A 15,454-nucleotide genomic window follows, 5' to 3' on the forward strand; every position below is an offset into this window, starting at 1 on the left:
GGACTTTCATATGTACCTCCCTTGACCTGAAGAGGTCATAATTGAGTGGAACATTCAGAAACCTTAAGTTTTTCTACACTTCGGCAGCACCACGTAAGTCCATGATATTTTCATGCTTTTTATTTGTGTTAGTATAATTGAATAGAATCATAATTAGTTTAAAAAAACATTCTGTAATATACAGAGACCAGACCTTTAACTTATCAGCTACCCTATTAGATGTATGCATATAAATTACAGTGTTTCAACATGATGAATAAAAATGATGTTGTATTAAGCTAACATGCAGTGTGATACCCATGTAGGAAATCAGCTTTAGTTAAGAAAAGGTGCTTTCACTGGTGCAGAATGTGTTTATTCATGTAAACATATCCATTTCTCAACATTCTAGTCTTTTCAGGCATTTATTTTAGATATGCATTGTATTGGAAAAATAATCTCTATCTAAAGACAAAGCTATTAAAGAAACACACATGTTTTCTGGCAACTCTAAAATTTAAATACAGGGTATTTGTTCAAATGTTACTATCAGCTTTTTACAAACACCCTGGGGCAGAACCCTTTTTAAAATGGATTGTATTTATCATTATTAATTACATGAAGGGTCTGACTGTACAGAAGCTATGATTTATACATGTTTTTGTTTATAGGATTTCATACATTTGTTTTTTGGCACCTCTGAACTTAAAAATACAGGATCTTTGTCCAAATTATACCACCAGTTTTTGGCAGGCAAAATGTGGCTGAAATGTTTTAAATTATTATTCCAAAGATAATAATGTTGAATTTTCCAGATTTTTTAATCAGGAAACATAGCATACCTAACATCCCTCAAGTACCCTCATCACAACCAGAGATTTATAAGAACAAAGGGCAGAGCTCAGATTTCATACCTCGTTATCAACAGCTTGATCTTGATCTTGACCTCATTCATGATGCTCTTTTCACTAAATTCAAACCCTTACATATAAATCAAACCCTTAAATATAAATCCTTATACCAATGTGCTACAATTTAGTTGAAAAAAAAAAAAAACAGTATAAACTCATTAACCCTTTGTCCCGTATTTTTGAGGTTAGTTATTAAGGCGGGTGATTTGTTTAGACAGAGATTTGTTTGCTTCCCTCCGCTGGAGAACAGCCACCCCTTTTAAACAGAGTCTGCGACTCTCATTGGTCATGACACGGAGACTCACAGCCAATCAGAAGCGCAGCCTCTGTTCAGGAGTGGCTGTTCTCCAAGCAGAGTGGGGCAGCTCGGTGGCTGTAACTGCGTTCCCCCCACCCGTCCCTTATTTCATTTTCAAAAAGTTGGCAACCCTAAAACTAACATAAGAACTTTAGCAGTGATTTAGCTACGTTACTGGGGAGAGAGCTAAGGTTAGCGGAGAGCTAGCTAACATATTAAAGGTCACCTTCCGCGAAAATCCGATTTTTCTTGTTTTTTGTGGAATACAGTAGGTCTCTCCGAGTTGAATGTGTACACCTGCACATTAAACTGTTTTGCAGCCCCCATTGTCTGCAGGAGCTAAGCAAAGAAATCCCCCCTCCCCCCCTCCGAAAAACGGGTGAATTTTGAATTATCTTTCTGCCTACGTAGGCAGAAACTCACAGACCAGCCCACCTTGGCTCGAGAAACTCCCAGAGGCGGAGCTGAAGCGACGCAACATCACCGCTCATCAGTTAGGAGGTGGGAGGCAGTGAGCGGCAGAGCGGCGGAGGGGCGTCGCAGTGCTCCTAGCCAATCAGAGGAGAGATATTTGCATTCTGTTTGCATGTATGAATATTCATGAGCAAAGCTGGAATCCGGTCATTTTGGACACACCCCTAAAACAGTCCATTAAAAAAGAGCTATACAGAGACACCTGAGCACTTTTTTTTTACAAAAACGGCTCACATGTCATTCATTCATACTAGAGACCACAATTAGACATTTTAAAATGAAAGAAAAAACGACGGAAGGTGACCTTTAACATCAGTGGCGAGCTAGCTAACATGCTAACATACTAACATTAGCAGGGAGTTAGCTACGTTACCGGGAAGAGAACTAAGGTAAGAGGAGAGCAAGCTAACATTAGCAGCGAGATAGCTAACATACTAACATTAACAGCTAGTTTGCTACGTTACCGGGGAGAAAATCAAGTAAGTGCCATAACAAATGGGAAACGGTTTGATTTCCAATACAATCAATTATTTTCTACAAAAGGAATAATGGCTAAATTTTTGGGTCTTAAATTTTATTTATTGAGGTCTTAAAAACCATTAGATTTGACTTTTAAAATGGTGTAAGAACCCTGATATAACATAATTTCAGTGATGGGAGGAGGAGTTGTACCCGATCTGGGTTTTACACTGCACGGAGGCCTAGAAGGGCACATGTGAGATTAAGGTGGGCTGTAATGACAGAGCCCATGTGAAAAGTTTAACAACACTCATGCCCACCTGAAATCCACCCAACTCACATAAACACGTATTAGTAAAAATAGGATTTGGGTGTAAAAAGTGTTTTTCTTTGTTTGTTGTGTTTTTTTTTTTTTACTTGGGAGGGTATCTTAAAGGTACTTTTTGTGTTATTTATTATTCATTAGAATGGCGTCTGTAATAAACATCAAGTTCCTCCTGATTCCTGATTCATCATCAAGGGCCCTGATAGAGCACCTTTTTAAATTTTATTTTATCCACTGGTGGGCACTTCTCCATTAAAGGACCACCTAGTTGAGCACTTTATCCTGAAGCCTGAACACCACTACATTCCCATTTTCCCCACTAGAAAGAGCACCCTTTGGGACACTATAAAGTGAGGGAGGGGGACATAGAGGTAACTTCAGAACGACACCCTTTACTTCTGGTAGGGTACCTAATGAAATGGCACTCATTAAGACACATTACCACATTTTTGGCCACATCATCATAATATATTACAAGGTTTCAGTCTTGGTCCTGCCACCCCGGCCCCCATGTCCTGGACTATTCAGCTCAATTACTTTACTTTTTTCAATTACCTTTCAGAGTTTCAGTGAGTGTGATAAAGCAGGGAATCCTCTAAAATTAAACATGTGCAGTTCAGCCAATAGGGAATTTTGTCTATTTAATATCAATATGTTTAATTTTTACAGGTCATTCCATAGTATATGGAATTTATTTATTTTTATTTTGATGTTTTTGCATCTGGGCTGTATTGCCCACATTTTTAAGGGAGCTTTATCTAATTTCCCTTTGTTTTATTCATTTTTGTGTACTTTATTGTATATTTATAAGTATGTCTGAACAATGTGACTGAGGTAGATAACAGTAGTAAGCTGTTTACAAATATCCCACAAAAAGTGGGGTAAATGAAGTTAACTACATATTATTGATTTAACAGTATTATTTCAGTACAAACATTAATATTCCATTTCGGATTACCTGTTACCACTAAGGTATTACCAAGATATTAACTGTTTTATCTAGCCACCTTCATTAAATTTGTTAATATGCAGCTCTGGAAAAAAGAGACCACTTAAAAAGGATGAGTTTCTTTGATTTTACCAAATAAAAAAAAAACTTCTAGAATATAATCAAGAGGAAGATGGATGATCACAAGCCATCAAACCAAGTTGAACTGCTTGGATTTTTGCACAAGGAGTGGCATAAAGTTATCCAAAAGCAGTGTGTAAGACTGGTGGAGGAGAAGAGGTCAAGATGCATGAAAACTGTGATTAAAAGCCAGGGGTATTCCACCAAATATTGATTTCTGAACTTTATTTGAGGTCTAAAAGCTCTGCGTTTTTTTATTTTTTTTATTTCATCCATTTCTCATTTTCTGCAAATAAATGTTTTAAATGACAATATTTGTATTTGGAATTTGGGAGAAATGTTGTCCGTAGTTTATAGAATAAAACAACAATGTTAATTTTACTCAAACATATACCTATAAATAGTAAAATCAGAGAAACTGATTCAGAAACTGAAGTTGTCTCTTATTTTTTTTCTATTCCTGCATTTTAGGCATGCAACACATTCTAAAAAAAGCATTTGCATACATCATTGTTGTAATTAAATTATTATTATAATAAACAGGGCACACATACACACACATGATTTCAAAAAACAAGCCCAAATAAACACAAATCAAATCCTCATTAAATTAATTATTAAAGCTTATTTAGATCTAGCCCTAATTTTACAGTTTTTTTTTCATTGTATTTTTCTTACATGTGGCCAGATAATGAAACTGAACCAAGGCTCTAAACTTAAATTTGGTCAGTATAGATTTCCATAAAAGGAGTGCTGTTAAAACCAGCATGAGGCATCTTATGAGAACTGACACTGAATGTCTAATTTTGTTGTGGTTAATTATTCAGCTTTATTTATTGTGGCAGCAAAACATACAGCAGTAACTTTAATAGACTGTAATGAACATTAAAAGAAAAGAGGACAGGCTGATAATTCTAAAATACTGTGTATACGTGTATAATAAGTCTAAAATAAGTGTATAATGGGTCGTGGAATGCTTCTTTATGGCCATTTATTTCACATAATCTGTGCACTTTTGATTAGAACCCAAACCAGTAGGTGGATTTTTAAAGCCTCTATCTTTTTACTATTAAAATGAAAAAAAAAAACTCATATTTAACATACAGCTTTGAAAAAAAGACCATTCAAAATTATAAGTTTCTTTGATTTTACCAAATTAAAAACCTTTGGAATATAATCAAGAGGAAGATGGATGATCACAAGCCATCAAACCAAGCTGAACCAATATGTAAAATGTATGCTAAATATGTATTTTTCATTGCCCTTATTAAAAGAGATCATAATTTTAATGGACAGACACAGGTTTCAAACCCATCTCTATACTCACAAGTCTGCTCCCCTTTATACGTCTACTTTAACAAGTTTGTCCCACTGAGCCTTTAAGGGATGCTATTCACCTGTTTTAGGACTGGTATTGTTTATAGTGTTTAATTTAATTAACTTTTTTTAATGAATGTTTTTATAGACAGTATAAAACAGACTGTAAAGCACTAGAACAATTAACTTGCGTTAATTCTGCTAATATTATTATGGCTGCTGGTGGTGGTGATATTACAAATAGCCTAAATAATACATGTAATAATTTTGGTCACACCTTTGGTATATTTTGGCTCATTATTGCATAATAAAGTGAGGTTTTGCTTGTTTCCTGCTGTCAAATCTGACCAAACATTTGTGAAAACACTTTAGTTCAGACTTCTGTAATTCCAACAAAGTGCGATGGTTTTGGGAAATGTTTGTACTTCAGATGTTAGTTAGTGTAACCATGCATCCAATCAAGTTAGTTTACTGCTAGGCTCTGTTGTTGTGATGTGAAATGACCCCAATTTTTTAAAATTGATTCTAACTAAAAGTATCTTATTGATTTACTGTAATGCTTTTTGTTCATTATTTTGACATTGTGTGTTTTTTTCTCCATATCTGCAGATTATTTTCTTCAGGCTAACACGTGCACTGCTCCAGTATGAAGAAACAGGCAAGATTCCTGTTCTGCTGGCTTTGTCTTCAGGGTACATATCTAACATTTGTAATCACTGATATCGTTATTGTGTATTTGTTTAAACAATGTTAAGGCTCTTACATACTGAATGCATTGTTTGTGTAAAGTATCCACGTCTGAAACACATTGAAACACATTTAAAGCTTTAAAACAGTGTATACTTATACTGCAGTTTTCTGCACTTAATGCCTCAACTCATCAATATATGTATCTTTGTATTTGCAGTGATCTTTGCCTCTGTGTTTTCTGAAGACTGGGGGGCGGCTGTTGTGCCCAGTATGAATGCACTGGTCACATCTTGTGTTGTGGTACCCTGCACATTCAAGTACCCTGGTACAGAACTTCCAGACTCACGTATAAGGGAAATCTGGCATGAGAAAGCTGATTGGAAAAAAATAATCTATCAGGAAGATAAAACAGAGATTGTAGACAGCTTCAAGGGTCGCACAAAACTACTTGGCAGATTGGGTAATAAAAACTGCACTTTAGAGATTGACGAAATTAAAGACTATGACAACGGCCCGTTCTGCTTCAGGGCTGAAATCCCAGGTCAAGATAAAAGTAAGTTTTCCTTTGTGGAAAACTGTGTGTCCTTGTCCATGATGCGTAAGTACAGGTTTTTTTTTACATTCAACATTTTTCAAATATACAGTTTCTCACATAAGATATGGCATGAAGATATGGCACTTTGACAAAATGTTAAATTGTCAGTTGTTATGGAGAGTTAATGTTGCAAATTCAAAAGAGAAAAAATATATATCAAATGTATATTTCTAAATATACTTGGTTACTTTATTATCCTTTGCAGTTATAAAAAAAAGTCTTTCAGTTTGAATTTTGCCAGTCATTGCTTTTATTTGTGTGTTTTTGTGAATTTTCGGTGGATTTTATGTGGACTTTTCTGTTAAAGACGTTTGTTTTTGGAATCTCTCGTTTGCTTCTGCTTTAGTTTTTTTGCTTCTAAGTTTTTTGGCACAGTTTTCACGGGTGGGCGGGGCTTGGAAGAAGGCGTTCTGCTTTAATATCCATTGGTCAGCTGGTTTTGGACTGACTGCTGGTGTCCTGAACCCTGACCACGCCCACCCCGTCAGCTTCAGGCGTTCTTCCAAACACGGAGCGGACAGGTTTCAGTGCACAACAGCAGCAGATAGTTTTACAATTAAATTTCATACAAACTTTATGTTTAATGTTACATTTATTCTATAAGCAAGTGTTTCACTCCATGTTAGCTCACTAACTAGGTAACTCACTAGTTCACTGACTAGGTAAGTAGCTAACTCACTAGCTCAATGACTAGTTAACTCACTAGTTCACTGACTAGTTAACTCACTAGTTCACTGACTAGATAACTAACTAACACACTAGCTCACTTATTAGGTAACTCACTAGTTCACTGACTAGGTAGCTCATTAGTTCACTGACTAGGTCACTAACTAACTCACACTCACGAGCTCACTAACTAGGTAACTCACTAGCTCACTGACTAGGTAATTCACTAGCTCACTAACTAGGTAACTCACTAGCTCAATAACTAGGTAACTCACTAGCTCACTAACTAGGTAACTCACTAGCTCACTAACTAGGTAACTCACTAGCTCACTAACTAGGTAACTCACTAGCTCACTAACTAGGTAACTCACTAGCTCACTAACTAGGTAACTCACTAGCTCACTGACTAGGTAACTCACTAGCTCACTAACTAGGTAACTCACTAGCTCACTAACTAGGTAACTCACTAGTTTACTGACTGTAACTATCACATTTTGTAAATTAAAATTTAGTACACCTTGCTAGCATAAGCTTTTTAATGTGAAACACTTGCTTAGAGAAAAAATATAACATTAAACATAAGATTTGTATGAAATTTAACTAAAAAAAGTATCTTCTGCTGTTGTGCACTAAAAACTGTTTGCTCCCCTGTTTGGAAGAATGCTTGAAGCTGGGGGGTGGGCATGGTCAGTCTCAGACAAGGGTTCAGGGAACCAGCAATTAGCCAGAACCAGCTGACCAATGGAAATTGAAGGGGAACTTCTTCTTCCAAGCCTCACCCACCCGTGGAAACTGTGCCAAAACTCAGAAGCAAAAAACTGAAGCAGAAGCAAACTCTTTAACAGAAGAATCCAAATAAATCACAAAAACACACAAATTAAAGCAATAACTGACAAAATCCAAACTATATATATATATATATATATAATATAGTATATAATAAAGTAACCAAGTTTATTTAACAATATGTATTTGTTATATATTTTTCCCCCTTTGAATTTGCAACATACAATTTTTCCTTTAGATTTTTTTAATTTTGATTTTGATTTTATTTTTTACGTAAAACTTTTGGCACAAAATTCACTCCATAAATTGCTGTGCCCTTAAATTAACTCTACACACAGACATAAACCGTACGTAATAATTGGCTAAACTATGCCCAAAGTGTCAATGCTTTGTGTGGCCAATATCTTAACTCTCTTGGGCATGGAGTTCACTAGAGTTCACAGGTAGCTCCTGCTCCTGTGAACCTCTTCCATTCCTCCATGACAACATCACCAAGCTGGTGGATATTAGAGGTCTTGTGCTCCTCCACCTTCCATGTGGGGATGCCCCAGAGGTGCTCAATTGGGTTTAGGTCTAGATACATACTTGGTCAGTCCACCACCTTTATCTTCAGCACTTTCTCAGCAAAGCAGTTGTCATCTTAGAGGTGTGTTTGATGTCGTTATCTTGTTGAAAAATTGCCCATCGACCCAATTTCTGTTAGGAGGGGATAATGCTTTGCTTCAGAGTGTCACATTATAAGGAATTGGAATTCAGCTCCTCAGTGCTGGCAGCACTCACGTAGCCCATATTGTGTAAATTGATCTTGGTGTTAAACATAAGAGCAGACAGACACTTACAGTTAAAGAAAAAAAAAACAGAAGTGTGGCACACACTGTATAAAAGCATGTCCTTGATTGCCATCTTGAGACCACATCCTGAAGACTGTATACTTGAATGGGCTCATGCATTTACTGCACTACCACAAAAGGGACCTCTTTAAATAGTCTATAACCTTTACAGTATATAAGTAGAGAGTTCAGTTGCTGCAGAAACTACAGGTGTGATTGCAGATCAGCACAGTGTTGAGCTTTGTCCAGAAACTGTTGGTTATGCCAGGTTCACACTACACGACTTTTAGGGTCGTCAGATCGTTGTGCTGTTCACACTTCATGACTGGTTGGGCTAAAGTTTGGATGCTTACTGTACGAAAAGTACTAGACTTTTCCAAAACAATGAAAGTCCAAAAATCATGGTTAAAATAATAATGTAAAAAATAATAAGACACTTGCTACATGTTCAGCACTTAATAATAAAGTGTATTAATAGAGTTCTTATATATTTCTTATATTATGTAATAATATGTTTCTTATAGTGCCTTCATATCAAGCTGAGGTAAAGCTTAAGCTGTCAAACACACATTACTGGGGCTTTCAGTGGTCCAGCAGACTAAGGCACTGCCACTTTGATCGGGAGATTGCTTGTTCGAATCCCGTTCATGTAGCTTGCCATCTGCTGCCGGAGCCCTGAGAGAGCACAATTGGCCTTGCTCTCTCTGGGTGGGTAGATGGCGTCCTATGGTGATGTCACTCAGCACAAGGCTTCTGTGAGCTGATGTATCGGAACAGAGTCACTGCACTTTCCTCCGAGTGTGCTGTGGTGCTACTTGGCAATGCTGCAATCGGTGGCTGACTTTAGATGTATTGAAGAAGGCATGTGCTAGTCTTCACCCTCCTGGTGTTGGTGCATCACTAGTAATAGGGGGAGTCCTATTGAGGGGGTGGGCAATTGGCCTTGTAAATTGAGAAAAAAATGGAATAAAAATTTTGAACAAAAAAAAAAACTCACACTTTACTGGATACTGTTTACATCTTTCTGAGTAAAATATGTAGTGAAATTTTATTCCACATTACATTCATCTTTCCACATACAATGTATGGATGCTTCCTCCAAATCCATGTACATTCCATGTATTCTCACTGTTCCAAACTGTGACATTGGTACTGTGATGGTTTCGTACAAATACACATACTGTTACACACTTAATAAAAAGCCAGATCTAGTTCTTATATTTTAATGCTAATAATTATTCTGTTCTTGCTGTCTAGCGGACCCAGACGATCCAACGCTGGATCATAAGGAGGTCTTGGAAGATGGAGTTCCTACCACTTTTAAGTGTTTTGTAGTACACACCTGTCCTAGCCACCCTCCCACCCTCACGTGGAGCCGTGCTAATAAGGATGCTACTACAAAAAACAGGCACCTTTCTAATGGAGTGTGGGAAATAGAGTCCTTGCTGACTTTAACCCCAACAGAGCAGGATGATCACACTCAACTCAACTGCACTGCTTCTTTTCATGGTGGCAAGAAATCTTTAACCAGTAACCGTATATATGTGAAACGTAAGTAAAGTTATGCCTATAGGACATAGATATCCTATTCTGTGTCTAAAATGTTAGAAATGCTTTCAAATCAAAATGCTGAGGCATGAATGTAATATAAACTGATACCTAGGTTATTAATAGTATAGAAAGGCGGGGCTCCGAGTGGACCAATGGTTCGAATCCCGTTCATGGAGCTTGCTATCAGTAGCTGGAGCCCTGAGAGAGCACAATTGGCTTAGCTCTGTTTGGGTGGGTACATGGCACTCTCTCACTCTCTCACACTTGCTCAGCACAAGGCGTGATGCTACTCGGCAATGCTGCATCAGCAGCAGTTCAAAAAGAGATGGAGTCTGACTTCACATGTATCGGAGGAGGCATGTGCTAGTCTTCACCCTCCTGGTGTTGGTGCATCACTAGTAGGGGGAGTCTTAATGAGTGGGTTGGGTAATTAGCCTTGGGGAGAAAATGGGATTCAAATGTAAAGGAATAGTATAGAAAATATTCTTCAAGATTTTAATTGTGTTATTTGATAACAGTTTGATTTGCTGGTTTTATATATGGCTTATGCAAAACCGTATAGACATTTTCCCTAAGTCTGTCTTCCGATTACTCCAAAATGCTAAAGTAAAATTACTTGTAACATACATTCATACATTAAATACGTGAGAATGAGATTGTTATGAATTTAGTGGTGTGATATAATAACCCTTTGATTTTCATGTTGTACTTGAAACTTACATAAGGAGTACTTTTACAGGTGTTCTTCAACATTTCTTCCTTTGAATTTCTAATTTAATAGGAGTCCTCGTTTGTAGACAACCACATTTTTTTCTTTTTTCTCTTTGCCATCTCACTCTACTCATACTCTAAATTCCTGCAGTAATATACTTTAAATTACACATCAATAATACTAGGGAAATTGTTTTTTTTTTTTACATTAGTGGTTTCATTTGACAACACCTTGACCTTTAAAGGTCTGCATTTCCAAAATGTTACACACTCCTACAGATAAGTGGTTGTCTTGCTGGTGTATATTAGTTGATTAGACCTGAATAAATGATGTTCATTGAGCTGTAAAGCTCAGTCTCTGCATGAGAAGTATGAGCAGCTTCTCCCCCAGCTCTGCTGTGCATCTTTTTTTCAAGCAAATGTGTTACATTTGTATTGCTTATATCTATTAACATGCGATTTCTATTTTAAATATGTTGTTATGATAATATGAGCTGTGATTATAATGATTTTCACAGGTCCAAATTATATTTGCCTAAAAAAACTTCACAACTTTACATTAATCACACCACAGTTCTATATTGAACATGTATAACTTGTGTGTGAGCTTTTTCCTTTGCTATTAGATCAATGCTGGTGTGAACTGCATTATGGATTATCTGATTTTACACACAAGTCAACCCTGATGCTTCCCCAATAACACAGGAGAAGCAAGAACACATCTAACAGATAGACCTTAATAAGTTCCACTTTAAAGTATAATCTGTGTGGCTTGGGTATTTTATGTATCTTCTTTGATCTATTTTCAGGTAAAGCCATTATCTTTCACATCATCATTCCAGTGGTTGCTGTGATTGGAACTGCCCTTTTATTCGGAGGAGTCTGTTTCGTCATGACCAAGAAATACAAGTGAGTGTGAATAAATATTAATGTGCCGTTATGTAAAAAAAAAGAATGTGCTTGTCTTGTAGTTTGTAGCTTATGTACTATAAGTAATAAGACATTAATTATTAGTTAGTTTCAATACATGATCGTTCTTTATGGTCTTTTTTTCTTTTACATCTCTAAAACCACCATCAGGAGGCAGATTCAAGAGCTCCAGACTAGAGGCTCAGTCGGGTAAGTAAGAATTCTCTCTTGTAAACTACTGTATTTTATTTTAATTGCTTAAAACCCAGGTCTGAACACATAACTGTAGTTGTATTAGAAAACATAACAAATGTTATGTTCATTTGTCAGGAACAGCAATGGTGTTCTCGGGTCACATTGACCCGGTGCATATTTAATTATCCAAAAGGTGTATCCTAAAAGCAGTGTGAATATTTAATTATTAATTATATTGCTAATTATTTTATCAATATTTAGTGCAATGGTGATCCCTAACTCTAACAGATAATGTTTCAATTAGGATAATTCACTCGTTTTTCATAAAAAATACATGTTTAACCTTTTTTTAATGTTTCACTACTTTTTTACTTTTGAAAGTCCAAAATATAAAACACAACAGTTTTACATAACATTGAAAAATAACATTGCAATGTTATTTTAGGTTTTGTTTTTGCAGGGGCTGCTTGCAAATATGTGAGATTAACCATTTTCATATTATATGTTGATTACACTAATTAAGGCAAGCAGAAAAAGTTTCATACCGGAAAAATACTTTTAACTATTTTTCCTAGATCTTCAAACTTTAAATGGGTTAAATTGACCTCCAACATAACAGGAAGGTTAAGCTACATTATATTTACAGTATATTTAACTTCTTGACTTCAATATGAATTAAGTATTTATTTGTAATTTGAACATTCTCCATTTAAAAAAGCTAATTTTCGCTCTATTTTGTGTGCATTCACTATAGAAAATGAATGTGTGAAGGATAGATAATGCAGGTCATTCACTCCTGCTTCTGTCAGACTGTATACACTCAGATAATATTATGCTATTTATAGTCTGCTACAGTTTTAGAATTGTGCTACACAGTTATTTCCATCCAGTGATGTATAATTGTGTAGTGTCTATTATGTGCAATATTATTGTTTACTTTTATCACTGAATACTATTTTACCGCTATATGTATAAAGTAATCAATATCCCTCATTAACCACCACTAGTACAATGTGCTTGTGCAATATCACTAGCATAGACAACTGAGCAGTATACACAACATTTACCTAATTAACAGCACACTACCAAACACAGTTCAACATTCTAATAGCTGTGAAAACAAACCAAACCTTACTGTGTGTAGGCTACGTTCACAGTACCAGGCTGAAGTCACTCAAATCAGATTTTTTGCTTAATGTGTCTCAGATTTGTGTGAACATGCCAAATCAGATTTTTTCAAATCAGATTTGAGTCACTTTCATGTGTGGTCCTAAATCGTATCTGATCCATGGACATGAGACATGAATGTGAATGGTCAAATAAGAATTAATGCGTCTTTTTGATTTTATGCATGCGCTATGTGCTTCTCTCTCGTATCTACACATCTCTTGGTGCAGTTGTGCAACTATATCTGCAAAAACAGCAAAAGCAAACCACCTGTCCTTCATATGAGCTGCTAATGCATTTATTTCCCTTTATAAAGCTACGAGTTGTCTTTCAAATATGACGTTTTTTTCTTGTTGTTGGAAAAGAAGGCAATGTTTATAAAAGTATCAATGTACGAATGTGAGGCGTTTCAGGGACAGTTTCGTTCACATTAAATACAGATACAGGTCACTTACATTTGTAAATGTGAACTATCAGTACCTAAAAAATATATATTTTAGGAAAGTGGCTTGTAATGTGAACGTAGCCAGCCGATGCTCTAAACCTCCAGCCTAATGGAAGCTTTTTAAATTCCACTAACAAGAGATGGTGTGGGTAGGATAGAAGAGCTTCAGTTTTCCTCAAGGCCTGCTTTTTATATAGATCACAGAGCTGGATTTGTTGTACTTCAATGATTTTGCGAGCTATCTTGACCTGCTATCTTGATTATTTATTATATTTACTATATATTTGCTACACATTTACTGTTACTTACGTGTAATATGAATGGTCATTGATAATATCAACACTTTTACATTAAGGAACCATATTTATAGTATATATTAATATATATATAATAATTATATATTTTTTGATATGCCCTAGTGATGTACAGCTTTCTTCAAGTCTGAACAAAGACAGGGTTTTAGAATCTCTAATTCTCGGGCAACCCGAGAAAAGTCAGTAAATGTCAAGCTAAAACTATTTTTTTTGAGGTATGTTAAACAGGGTGGTGAAATTAAGACTTTACTTGAATTTTCTCTGAAATGCCTCAGATTACCAGAACGAAGAAGCCAGTAAACCAGCCTGCAGAGTATGCAAATGAGGGTCTAATTTAGATTAAGGAAGTTGGCTTCTTCAGAATAGAGATTGTACTTCTCATTTTCAGTAAACTGTTCTTAAGAACCCACTTATTAAATTCCCACCTTCTGCAATAGCTATGTGACATCTGTGTTCAGAGTTAAAGCCTTCTTTAAATGCAATAGAGGCTTTTGGTTTAGATTAATATACATACAGTGGCGTGAAAACGTATTTGCCCGCTACAAATTTCTTTTGTTTATGCTATGTTTTTTTTGTCATACTAATATTTTTGCAATTATCAAACGAACTTCAATATCAGACAAATTTAACCTGAGTTAATATAAAAAGTATTTTTAAAGGAGTGAAAGTGAAATGAGTGTGTGAAAAAGTATTTGCTCCCTAAACCTAATAACTTGATTGTGCCACCCTTGGCGACAACAACTGCTGTTACTGATAACTGGCAACAAGTCTTTCATATCTCTGTGGAGGAATTTTGGTCCACTCTTCTTTATAGGATTGTTTTAATTAAGACACATTAGAGCATAGGTCGGCAATAGGCGGCCCGCGGGCCAGATGCGGCCCGCAAGCAAGAAACATCTGGCCCGTGAGGTTGAACTATAATGAAAAAAAAAATCGGACTGTCCGTCTCAAAAATGCTCTTTATTTAGAAACTTAATTTTCCAAAACAGGAAAATTTATTAAAGATTTTTTGATAGAGCCACGGGCTGTTAGATAACTGCTAGCTTCTTTATTCTGTTATTTTTTTTTTTATTCGTTTGTTTTTTTTTATTTAACAAACAGGTATATCATTAATAGCGCCCCCAATGGTCAGTCCACAGATTTCACCCACATCAGCCCACTTGAATGTCTGCTTGTCATTTTAAGAGCGCATTTAAGAGCTACATTCTGTACTTATAAAACTTCAAAGTGCTCCCATATGCTTAGTGGAGCTGATAATATTGAGTGTTTAAACAAGCCGGTGGTCCTGAAAATCTAAAATGGCTGTGTATTTAAAATAAATAAATAAATAAATAAATAAATAAATGAAACTCAAGACATACAGGGCATATGAACATGTATTCAAAAATATATTCTTATTCTCCAAACACAGGAGTACAAATTCAAGAAACATAACCCAAAAGAAAGCTAGCATCAATTCAAGTAATTACAAAGTAAAGCCATTTTTGCGAGCATGGCTGTATTGTACACTAATAACACTTCACATCTTACACACAATATTTATAATTTCAGCCCAGTTCCTCTCGAGCTTTGCCCTGTTTGCGAGGCATTTTCTTGTTGGTGCTGTCCTCCAGCTCTTTGCTCTTGTAGTAGTGGGGGGCCACCTCCAACAGCCAGGCACTGTCTATCTCAATCACCTAAAAGGCGATGGAAAAGACATCATTCAGGCATGGAAAAAACATTATAATTTTTTGGAAATTTCAGAACTATCCCAAAAGATACAA

General features: G+C 36.0%; 2 protein-coding genes across 5 annotated transcripts in view; one reads left to right on the forward strand and one right to left on the reverse strand.

The window, feature by feature from the left end:
• Positions 1-15,454, forward strand: part of LOC111194639 (myelin-associated glycoprotein-like) — a 24,338-nt gene continuing 8,884 nt past the window's right edge. For 2 of the 4 annotated variants that reach the window (XM_049467275.1, XM_049467273.1), the window contains exons 1-6: positions 1-93; positions 5,442-5,524; positions 5,740-6,120; positions 9,657-9,950; positions 11,471-11,570; positions 11,742-11,780. In XM_049467275.1, the coding sequence (XP_049323232.1) occupies positions 5,479-5,524; positions 5,740-6,120; positions 9,657-9,950; positions 11,471-11,570; positions 11,742-11,780 (860 nt within the window). In that variant the 5' untranslated portion in view covers positions 1-93; positions 5,442-5,478. Of the gene's footprint in view, positions 94-2,031; positions 2,142-5,441; positions 5,525-5,739; positions 6,121-9,656; positions 10,968-11,470; positions 11,571-11,741; positions 11,781-15,454 lie in introns of those variants that run through there. The other 2 variants (XM_049467274.1, XM_049467276.1) reach the window with 2 other exon arrangements.
• dhx16 (DEAH (Asp-Glu-Ala-His) box polypeptide 16) overlaps positions 15,050-15,454 on the reverse strand; it is a 15,530-nt gene continuing 15,125 nt past the window's right edge. The window contains exon 21 of the mRNA XM_007238811.3: positions 15,050-15,367. Within this exon, the coding sequence (XP_007238873.2) occupies positions 15,239-15,367 (129 nt within the window). The 3' untranslated portion in view covers positions 15,050-15,238. The remainder of the gene's footprint in view (positions 15,368-15,454) is intronic.

Source organism: Astyanax mexicanus, chromosome 18, assembly GCF_023375975.1.
Source record: "Astyanax mexicanus isolate ESR-SI-001 chromosome 18, AstMex3_surface, whole genome shotgun sequence".
In the NCBI taxonomy this organism is placed as follows: domain Eukaryota; kingdom Metazoa; phylum Chordata; class Actinopteri; order Characiformes; family Acestrorhamphidae; genus Astyanax; species Astyanax mexicanus.